The following is a 12,063-nucleotide window of genomic DNA, read 5'->3' as shown; positions in this document are numbered from 1 at the left end:
GACTCTCTTTTTCCCCCCACTTTCATTTGTTTTGTTTCTTAAATATCACATATGAGTGAAATCATATGGTATTTGTCTTTCTCCGACATATTTTGCTTAGCATAATACACTCTAGCTTCATCCACATCATTGCAAGTGGCAAGATTTCATTTTATGGCTGAGTAATATTCCATTGTATATTTGTATCATATCTTATTTATCATGCATCAGCTGATGGACATTTGGGCTCTTTCCATAATTTGGCTATTGTTAATGGGGCTGCTACAAACATTGGGGTGTGTGTATCCCTTCGAATCAGTATTTTTGCATCCTTTGGGTAATTACACCTAGTAGTGTAATTGCTCAAGCATAGAGTCGTTCTATTTTTAACCCTTTGAGGAACCTCCATACTGGTTTCCAGAGTGGCTGCATCAGTTTGCATTCCCACCAGGAGTGTAAGAGGGCTCCCCCTTTCCACAACCTTGCCAACACCTGTTGCTTCTTGTGTTAATTTTAGCCATTCTGACAGGTGTGAGGTGATATTTCATTGTAGTTTTGATTTGCATTTCCCTTATGATGAGTGATGTTAAGCATCTTTTCACGTGTCTGTTACCCATCTGGATGTCTTCTTTGGAAAAATGTCCATGCGTGTATTCTGAATTTGTATGGAACCGCAGAAGACCCTGAAGAACCAAAGCAATCTTGAAAAAGCAAAGCAAAGCTGGAGGTATCACAATTCCCCAGACTTCAAATTCAATTACAAAGCTGTAGCAATAAAGACAGTATGGTACTGGCACAAAAACAGACACATAGATCAACAGAACAGAACACCCAGAAATGTACCCATAACATATGGTCACCTAATCTTCGACAAAGCAGGAAAGAACATCCAGTGGAAGAAAGACAGTCTCTTCAACAAATGGTGCTGGGAGAACTGGACAGCGACATGCAGAAGAATGAACCTGGACCACTTTCTTACACCATATACAAAGATAAATTCAAAATGGATGAAAGACATAAATGTGAGACGGGAAACCACCAAAATCCTAGAGAAGAACATAGGCAGCAACCTCTCTGACACTGGCCAGAGCAACTTGTTACTCGATGCATCTCTTGAATCAAGGAAAATAGAAGCAAAAATAAACTACTGGGACTTCATGAAGATAAAACGCTTCTGCACAGGAAAGGAAACAATCAACAAAACTAAAAGACCACCTACAGAGTGGGAGAAGATATTTACAAACGACATATCAGATAAAGGGTTAGTATCTCAAATCTATAAAGAACTTATCAAACTCAACACCCAAAAAACAAATAGTTCAGTTAAAAAATGAGCAGAAGACATGAACAGACATTTGGTTAACTTAAAAAAAAATCTCATCACTTTTTCATTTAAAAAAAAATTAATGTTTATTCATATTTTGTTTTTGAAAGAGAAAGAGAGAGGGAGCCAGCGGGGAAGAGCAGAGAGGGAGGGAGACACAGAATCCGAAACAGGCTCCAGGCTCCGAGCTGTCGGCACAGAGCCCGATGCGGGGCTCAAACTCACAATCTGTGAGATCGTGACCTGAGCCGAAGTTGTACACTTAACAGACTGAGCCACCCAGGCGCCCACATTTTCATTTTTTTTTTCAACGTTTATTTATTTTTTTGGGGACAGAGAGAGACAGAGCATGAACGGGGGAGGGGCAGAGAGAGAGGGAGACACAGAATCGGAAACAGGCTCCAGGCTCTGAGCCATCAGCCCAGAGCCTGACGCGGGGCTCGAACTCACGGACCGCGAGATCGTGACCTGGCTGAAGTCGGACGCTTAACCAACTGCGCCACCCAGGCGCCCCAACGTTTTCATTTTTTAATATCGTTGCCAGGAAACCTAAAATGACAGGTGTAGCTTGCATGAATGACATTTCTGTTGGACACCGATGAACTAGAGAAAGCTTCACAACCACTTCCTTCCCCAAAGCAGTTATGATATACAATAATACTCTTCTCGGGAGACATCCTTTCTGAGAAATTTTACACAGAGAATGGATTAATTTTACATATATTCAATAATTCTACTTGCCACTTCTTAATGCTGATGTTTTTAGAATACTCTTGTAAGGATACGGACTTATGCAGAAAACAAAGCATGAACTAGGTTGGTATAAAACTACGTAATTCAGGGAGCAACAAAACTGTATGTGTCTTGAAATCAGAACGTTGAGAAGCCTGTCCCCCTGTTTATAACGGCCTTACCCAGAGCTGTGGTGACAGTGAACTGAGTGCATCCACGTCTCGTGTGACAGTGTTCTATCTGTTCCTGCAGCCTCGGGTGGCAGAGTCAGAAGAAGCCACATGGGTTGCAGTCCCAAACCAGGTTTTGCCACATTTCGCTCCCTACCTGTCAACTCCCGGACAAGATCAGAAGGGTAGAACCACCAAATGAGCAGGACACGTGTGAGGAATAGAGAAGACAAAGCAGGTGGAAGGGACTTAGGATGCCCAAGGCCTTGCTTTTGCCGCCCTATAACAGGAATGCCTGAACACGGGTAAGGGCGCGCACTGGCCTATCACAAAGATGAAAAAGGTGCACACACACCAGTGGTTCTCATCAAGCTCTCCCAATCAGTAAAGGCAAAGCTTCTTAGATGCAAAATAATTATGTGGTTTCACACAGATCGTCGATTTAACGTAGAGATACCATTTAATAGATCCTAGAAGGAAATATTCTATTTATTCTTGTAAAAAGAAGACCATATGGAAAGAAGAGCAAATTCTTGCAGCTGAGAGGCATTTTTGTACCTTTCAGCCATTTGTTCTTAGGATAAGGCTCAACTATAACACCCAATCCAGTGGACACTCAGGTCAGCTTGGATAACTTTGTTCTTGGTTTCCAAACTGCTGGTCAAGTCACTTAAATTGGTATAGACAATGCAACTATACTGAAGTCACTTATACAAAGATTCACTTTCATGATGATGGGGGGTTTTGCTTTTATTTGAGATGGTATACGATCTTCATCTTACGTAAGGCTAAAGAAAACAGGTCTACCTCTTCAAATTTGATACAGGAATATGCCAGGTCGTAAAAACATCGACACCCCCACAAAAGCGTGTCTGAAAACTTTCACAGTCATTGTAAGAAGCGAATCGAATCGCTCAATGAATTCAATGCAGAGCATCTTGACCGCACACGAGGGTCACACGGCAGTTCTCACGGACGACAGAAACACACCGTGATGCGCCATCTGCGCTAAAACACACGTGTTCTTAACTGTTTCACCACTCTGAAGTATCTACGCTGACCATACCGGGCAGAATGCAACTACCACCACAGTCAAGACAAGGAGCACAGCCACCCTCCTGCCAAAGGTTCCTTGTACCCCTCTCTCTCTTCTGGTGCAGAACATCCTCAAGCAAACTCTCACGTGCTTTCCGCCACCGCATATTAGTTAGCGTTTTTCCAGAGGTTTATACACATGGAGACATACAGTATGTGCTCTCTCTCGTCCGACCTCCTGTCAGCGTTATTTTGTGACTCACTCGTGTCACTCCAGGTGTAAATATTCATTTCCGTTGCTGAGTAGTAGAGTAGCATGCCGCGGTATGAAGGTGCCTCAATTTGTTTCTCCATTCGAGGACATTCGAGCTCTTTTCATTTTTGGGTGTTACAAACAGAGCTGCTATAAATCCCCATGTGCAAGTCTCTGCTTGGACAGGCATCTCCTTTTCTCTTGGGCAAACACCTAGGAGTGTGCTGCCTGGGCCACTGGGAAGGTACACATTCATTTTGTAAGGAACTGCCAAATTATTTCCCAAAGTGGTGTCTCCCTTTTACATTGCTGTCAGTTGTGCAGGCGAGTTCCCACTGCTCCAAATCATCACCAGGACATGGTATCATCAGTGTTTCAAAACCGTACTTCTCTAATCATGTTGAGAAGCATTTCGTGATTCCATGGGCTTCTTTGCCACGTATTTATATACTTTGGTGAAATGTTTGTTCAAATCATTCAACCCTTTCTTTTTCTTTTTCTTTTCTTTTTTTTTTTTTTTTTTTTTTTTTGATAGGGCGAGGGAGCACATGTGCAAGCAGGAGAGAGGGGCAGAGGGAGAGAGAGAATCTTAAGCAAGTTCCACCCTCAGTGCAGAGCCCAGTGGTGCAGGGCTCAATCCCACAACCCTGGGATCATGACCTGAGCCCAAATCAAAAGTCGGCTACTCAATGAACCGAGCCACTCAGGCACCCTTCATTCAACTCCTTTTTAATTGGTTGGTTGTTTCTTTATAACAGTGTTTCTAACTTATATATTACAAATACAAATCCTTTATCATATTCGTGATTTACATATATTTTCCCCAGTCTTTGGTTCGCCTTGGCATTCTCTTCACAGTTTCTTTCAAAGAGGAAAAGTTAATTAATGTATAAAGTTATTAACCTGTCAGTTTATAATTTTTCAACTTATGTGTTTTTTTTTTTTCACTTACGCATCAGGCTTTTGATGTGATATCTAAGAAATCTTCGGTAATCTGTGTTCACAAAGATTTTTCTCTTCAATTTTCTTCTAGACTTTATTTAGTTTCGAGTTTTACATTTAGATATGAGTAGTTTTGAGTTAATTTTGTACATGGTATGATATGTAGAACAAAGTTCATTTTTACTGTGGAAGGACAGCATTATATATTAAAAAGATTAAAATGCCATTTCTCTTTTGTAAAAAAAAAATCTATTCACCATGTAGATGTAATCTCTATTCCATTCCACTGATAGATTTGTCTTTGATGATGCCGATGCCAGAATAGACTCGATTACTGTAGCTTTATAATATAATACAAAGTCAGGTAATATAAGTCCTCAGGTTTGTTCATCTTCCTCAAAGCTGACTATTTCAGATCGTTGATTTCCATATGAATTTTAAAATCTGCTTGTCAATTTCAGAACATGAAGAAGCTTGATGGGATCTGAGTCTCCTGAGTCTATGAACATGGTATATCATCCTACTTGGGTCTTTAATTTCTCTTGGCAATATTTTGCAGTTTCCAACGTAGGGGTTTTGCACATCCTTTGCTAGATTTATCTCTAAATATTGTACCTTGGTCTCAAACAAGTGACAAATACAGGCATAGATCTCTTCTGTTCCATTGATGTATCTGTGTACCTTTATGCCAATACAATACATTCATGATTATTATAGCTATATAATGAGAGGTCAAGTTAGGTAGTGTAAATTTTCCACTTTGAACATAATGGATTCAAGTGGTCAAACAACTTAAAGATTTTTTTTTTCATTAAGCACATACACAAATATACCCTGATGTCTTCTTACTCCATTCAACCTAGTGTTTGAAAATGTGTGGCACCATAACTCACTGCTAACTTGTTTATTCTAATAGCCTTGGTAGGCATCTTTAACCTAACCATTTTTCATAGAGTTGGCAGGAATCTACGAGGGTAAAGGGTGATACTATGGACTCACTGAGTTCATGGTATAAATGAAAGGTCATCTTCAAAGTTCATTTTCTTGGTTTGGAGGTTTAACATAAGAACTTAAAAAACATGGTTAATGTAGCTTATTTCATTTAAATTTTTATGACTTTTTATGTGACATGATTTAAACTTAAAAAAACACTTTTAAATGAAAATGTCATAGTCTCTAATATTTTAATACCTTGAAGTTCATATTAAGCAAGAATTATACTGCAGTGAACTATGAGTTGTCATTTCATACCCAACTTGACAACACTGAGCCACTGTAGATTAAACTGCGTAATACTAAGAAATTTTGAGTTCTATACAGGCCGACAGAAAAAAATATAATGCTACCAAAATATGCTACATAAAATATTATGTGTTAACAAATAAGTAAAGAAGGCTCAAGCATGTCTCCTCTCTTGGTAGACGAACTCCATGTCAATTTATACAAACTACAGTGAAATCTGTACACAATGGTTAATTTGTAAGTCATTCATCTTGTTACATGCCCAATGCTACTGATGACATATGTTAATTGGCATTTTTTTTTCAATCCATAAATGACAATTTCTTCAGGTAATTTCAGGGAATTTCTTCAAGTAATTTCTTTTTTTTTTAATTTTTAATTTTTATTTTTTTTTCCTTGAGAGAAAGAGAAAGAGAGACAGAGCATGTGTGGGGGAGGGGCAGAGAGAGAGAGGGAGACACAGAATCCGAAGCAGGCTCCAGGCTCTGAGCTGTCAGCACAGAGCCCGACGTGGGGCTCAAACCCACGAACCGTGAGATCATGACCTGAGCCGAAGTCGGACGCTCAACCGACTGAGCCACCCAGGTGCCCCACCTTCAAGTAATTTCTTTAGGAAAAATATACTTCTGAAATACAGATACAGAAGTAGTTCTTTGTTGTCATTGTTGTTGTTTTAGTCTCAATATATAGCCAGAGAAATAAATGCACCTTCTAGGTTGTAAAACTTGAAGACAAAAAAAATCTACAAATTTTAAATAAGAATTCTAGCTTGCTAGTACTTGTTAATGCCTGAAGTGAGATAGGTACCATCACACACTTGTTAAGGAGTGATCAAAATGATGTAGTGCATTGGGAACAGTCCTTCTGAATCCTTTGTCACTCTAACTCCAGAAAGACGAGTAAATGCAAGAGTAAGGCAAGAATTACTCATGAACAGTGCTATCTCTAAGTCAGTAGGGCTCCCTGCATACACCCTACTCGAAACAGCAGAACAAAGGTGAATGTCCTTTCCTCTTACTTCCCCTTTCATGACATAACAGTGCACACTGAATTGTGTTGCTCTTCACCCTCTCCTTTATGAGCGACTATCTTGGCCAAAATAACCAGTAAGGAATGTTCTGCATCTCAGGTACCTCTGACGGGGAAGTAAAAGAACATCAGAGGGGGAACACCAGAACGGCTCTGGATATAGAGCACTGCCCTTTGTGTGTCAACAATCTGTCAAAAAGGCTGCACACTCCTCATGGAAACTCACACTTTGCGTTCCTTTGGGCAGGCTGGTGGTTATTAAGCTGGCCAAGACTCTTCAACTCCACGTGAGGATTTGCTCCTGTGCCCTTGAATCAAGGGTCTCTGACAGGTGATAAAAGTAAATCTTGAAATGGAAGATGTTTTGTGTCAGCCCCTGGACACTCTGTATTGCAGCAGGGAATTATTTACGCCATTTGGAACACTTTTGATACCTATCCCTTTCCAAGCTGATTGTAATTTGCGTGGGCGCTCTGTGCTAAAAAGGTAAACCATGTCAAAGAGGAATACATCGGAGAAATATAGATTTCAAATGTACCACACGATTCCGGCCTTGGGGGAAAAAAAAGTTGCAGGTTGCTTAAATATTATAAATCCGGCATAAAAGCGAAGGGCGTAGACGGAGTTGTACTAAGCTGTTTGGCTGAAGCAAACAGTCTTAAGAACTGACTTTGGTATTAAAGAATCATGTTTGATTTGTGCCACAGAGGCAGATAAATGCCACAAAGACAGATGCCTCTGTCTGTGAGACATTGTCCTATACGGTATAAAGTTAATAGCAAAGTAATAAGGAGCCTCTGGACCTGACATAAAATATAAAGTTGTGCCTCCTCAACGCAGGCTTCGTGATCGATCACCTGTAAGCGCCTGTGATCACAGCACGACTGTCCTCACTGCCGGGGGGCAGGGGGGAGTGCTGCCAGGCTGGCACAGGTGGTGCACACAGGAGGCTCTCCTGGTCCCCAGGCCACAGCGGGGTGGGACCGGCCGAGCAACAGTGACTCCGATAGGAACGTTTCGGGCACCGAGAAACACGCTTCACCGCATGCGCACGCTTTCAACTTCCAAGATGGCCGCTGAGGATGACTGCCATCCACAGGGCCCCTTCTCCCATCTCTTAAGTCACTGGATTAAAAGAGTAGGTAGCTGCAATAAACTTGAAATGGGCTTTCACATTACAAAGTTAAGTGTGTGTCTCCAACATCATGTTAAACACTGGAAATTACACTCAATACTAACTCTAACCTCATACGGAGACGGCAATCATAGAAACTGAAGATCTAGAAGAAATGGCATTAATTTTCACTGATCTTAAAAACACTATCCTGGGCATTAAAGCTACCTACAGCTATCCGTTAAATATAACATATTAAGATTCAAAATGTACCAAAGAACGTATTTTGTGTATCTTCATTTCACGCCAGCGGGAGTGTAACGGCCAAACCACCCCTGTCGTGGCCCCCCACACAAAAGTACATTTAGTTACAAATCATGTTACCACATGATTTATCATCTACACGAGGTCACTTTTGATAATAAAATAGTTCTATTAATAACTAGAAGGGACAAGGGCTGCTGGGTGGCTCAGTCGGTTAAGCATCTGACTCTTGATTTCGGCTCAGGTCATAATCTCACAGGTGTGAGATCAAGCCCCACGTCTGGGCTCAGCACAGAGTGTAGAGCCTGCTTTTGATTCTCTCTCCTCCTCTCTCTGCCCTTCCCCACCTCATGATCTCTTTCTCTCAAATAAATCAACTTCAAAAAAAATAATAAATTAGGAGGGAACAGGCCATAATAGTACTGTCCCAGGCACATAGAACTTATAATTATTAACATAATTATAAATCCGAGTAAGTAATCAATTTTACTAAATATTTAAAACTTTTCATTCTTAAGTGTTCCTAACCAAGGCATCTATTTTATTTTGCTGAATCATAAAGAATAAACATCATAAAAACGAATCCTCTTGAATGTCACTATCTACTTCTGTTGCCCTCTCTGTTGCTGTCCCTTCCTAACGGCAAGAACAGATACGGCAAGAACAGATACGGTGATGACCTACAACCACACCCACTGGCCCCAACTGTAGACGGACTGTGGGCTCCAGGGTCCAGGTGGTTAGGTGGGCAGAGATGTAGCCCAGAAGGCGGGGCTGCAGATAAGCAGGTAGCCAGCTACGGGGAGGGGGCAAGCACAGGAAAGTCTGAGGGAGACACTGAGGGGAGGGGGCACGTCTGAGAGCAACCAACCCCCCAGCCTCACCCCCAGGCAAAGTCTCGGCTGCAGGGAGGAAGCCTGGTGCGTCCACACTTTGCACGCAAGCTCTCTGTCCTCCTACCGAACACGAATTTACAGAGGGCTGACTTTTCACATGCAAAAAACAGGTGAATTCACATGTTATTCAAAGAGAGTTTTCAGGAGACCCTCAAGTACACGGATTTTCCGAAAACCGAACAGACAAGCAATCGAGGGCCACGGACGGACGGACGGACGCCCGAACTGACCTGTGTGCTGGCGCCGGTGCTTGGTGAGGGCGTGCCGCGTGCCGCCCGCGAAGCCGCAGAGGTCACACAGGAACGACTTCTCGCCTGTTGCAACAATAAACAGATGAGGGACTGCGGAGGTCACAGATCATTAAAACATATCTATCAAGGCTTTCAGGGTTACTAATTCCTCCAATCAAATGTTTCCATGTAAATATGTCAAATGGGAATGAAATTACCACTGCGGTTTATTGACTGTGATAAAATCTGAAAAGCACCACTGAACATAATTACATACTTGTCAGACCCATAAAAATTAGCTTTATTATCAATGGAATGGTTTTGTACAACTTCATTTCTGGTAGATGTCTTCCAGATGGGGCTGCTTTATGCACTTGAACAGTTTTTATGCATATCCTGATTTTTTACAATTCCCATACATCTGGCCTTTCTGAGCTGAGTAAAGATTGCTTGGAATAGTTAATATACAGTATCTATGATTCTGCTTAAATAAAGCATATTGAATTTTCCAACAACTGAAGGAGACTGAATTGGTTTTACCTGATTCTATCAGGTTCTTCCTTAATGACTTCCTACTTAATAATATGAATTAAATGGTTTCCTTGAGCATACTGAAGATCCCAAGTAACAATAAAATCTGCATTACTCAGTACCAATAACAATCCAGGGCTGTTTATGTTTCTCAAACTTTCATGGCATAAAAAAGGAAGTCTAGGGATTGCTAAAGAAACTGTACAGAAGCTTCAATTATTCATCTTTAATGATAATTCTGGACTGAAAACCTCTGCAACAACTAGAGACAGATTTGGTAGCCGCAGTTTTTGCTTAAAGTGTGTAAATGCTCATTCCATTTTAGCATTTGCGCACAAGTGAACATCCTCCCCTACAGTTTATAAATGCGATCTATTGTCTTCCTGCAGCATATTTAGGCGGTAGGTGCTGGCGAGCTGGGAAGTTTACCCCACAAGGCTCAAGAGGAAGGGCCAAGGAGAATAAAAATGGTAACCGTGGGTAGATACGGGGGAATCATGAAATACTTTTCAGGAAATGAAACAAATCATTTGCATCTATTTCTATGTATTTTACTCATTTAGATGTTTAATGCAACAAGTCTTTCAAGGGTTTTGCCCGAGTCAGCTGGCTTTTGTCCTAAAACGTTCTGGCGTATCATAACAGAAATTCAGCTTGATGTGTTTTGGAAATGGCGATTGCCTTTGTGAAGTTAGAAAAAACAAAACAAAACAGTACATCTAGGAAGGCAGAATAACTTCCATAACCAAAAGAGTCTTCCCTTTACTTGAGAGCATTAGTAGCTGTTCTCATTTAAATGAACATGTAGTAATAAAGAAGAGTTTGAAACCAAATTATGCTTCATCTCATTTCCCAATGGTATATGAAAATGTTCACTGTTAGCGTTTACAAAATAAAGTTGAATTTAAATATTTCCCCTATCTTTTGGGGGGGGTTAAGTTTGTCCCCTGGCATCATCATTTCAAGATTTAAAAAAAAAAAAAAAAAAGAAAGAAAAAAGAATAGAGTAGATGGCTATGAAGAATAAAGTTTAATTATAATCACCCATTTAATTATTTAATCAATTTGGAATATAAATCTTCCCAACTAGTCGTAGTATCAGTTCAATAACACTGGAAGTAGACTTCTTAAAAATCCCACACGATAACTTGCTCGTTAATATCAACATACTACTCTACGTTGAGGCAAAACTGTTCTCTGCGCTGTCATTCAGCAGCGATGTTGTGGGCGCTAACCTCTGGCGTGTGTGCGGGTCGCAGCCGGGCACGCCCCGGAGCACACGTGTGTGCCGTGTGGTGTCACACTGGCAGTGCTGGTGCTGTGCCCTCCAACTAGTGAAACCTCTAACGAGGAAAGGGTACTCTTCCTACATTCAGATGCAAGAAAACTGTAATTCCTTCCTCTCATTTATGAACTTCTCGGTGACCTGTATCTTTCTTTGAAGAACAGGAAAACCCTCATGAGATTTATGTTTTGTACAGGGACATATGCTGCACGTACATATTAAGTTCTATTCCATTTCCTGTTTTAAGATATGTATAGGCACAAAGACAAAATTATTAACTTTCAATGTGATTCGATTCTAGACACATTAGTGACCTTGATTTTCCGAAGTGCAGAATTTTATTTAGGATGTTAGTCTGCAATGTATTGTACGTCATATTTACCTTGGTGGCTTGATTTGTTTTTCATCCGAAATTCAATTTCACTGGCTTTTTTTTTTTTTTCCTTTTTGAGGGGGTAGAGGCAATAGGGTTGGACAGTGGACATCGGAGTATTTTCAAAAAGAACATTTTTAAGAAAAAACTAAACATAGTATTTCGCTCAATAGAGGGGGTTCATTTAACGTGCCATATTTATATGATAGCAGAGATCTAATGAGAGACTTTTCTTAACAACTTGAATTAGTTTCAAGTGCGCCATTTTGCATTCAAATGTAGAAAGACACGGAAACCAATCCTTTCTTTTCTATTAGAAAACAGCCACTGTCCCCTATCTCTCATTATGGTGCAGACTACAAGACCTAACAACAAAAATCCATATTATTGATCCAGCCAAGTCTCCACAATTATTCTTTAGAAGGAAACGCCGACGATAAATTACATCTGCACTGGCTTTTCATCTGCTGTTCGATATAAGTGATCTCTCAGGGCAGGCTGGAGACCTTAAATCGTCACCGCCCTTGTCAAGGAAGCTAAGGAGGCCTGGGCTTCCCACAAACTGCTTCAGAAGAACTTTTAACCTATAATTTCTAACAATAATATAGGATTCTTGGCAATCAGAAGAACATTTGGGAATGCTGATTAAAATTTATTATTATTA

The 12,063-nt window shown here is 40.6% G+C and overlaps 1 protein-coding gene across 1 annotated transcript in view; it reads right to left on the bottom strand.

The window, feature by feature from the left end:
• ZNF407 (zinc finger protein 407) overlaps positions 1–12,063 on the bottom strand; it is a 456,451-nt gene that overhangs the window by 172,163 nt on the left and 272,225 nt on the right. The window contains exon 6 of the mRNA XM_043559094.1: positions 9,211–9,294. Coding sequence (XP_043415029.1) covers positions 9,211–9,294 — 84 coding nt within the window. The remainder of the gene's footprint in view (positions 1–9,210; positions 9,295–12,063) is intronic.

Source organism: Prionailurus bengalensis, chromosome D3 (genome assembly GCF_016509475.1).
Source record: "Prionailurus bengalensis isolate Pbe53 chromosome D3, Fcat_Pben_1.1_paternal_pri, whole genome shotgun sequence".
Classification (NCBI taxonomy): Eukaryota; Metazoa; Chordata; class Mammalia; order Carnivora; family Felidae; genus Prionailurus; species Prionailurus bengalensis.
The sequence above is the reverse complement of the archived record's forward strand: the minus strand, read 5'-3'. Positions and strand labels throughout refer to the sequence as shown.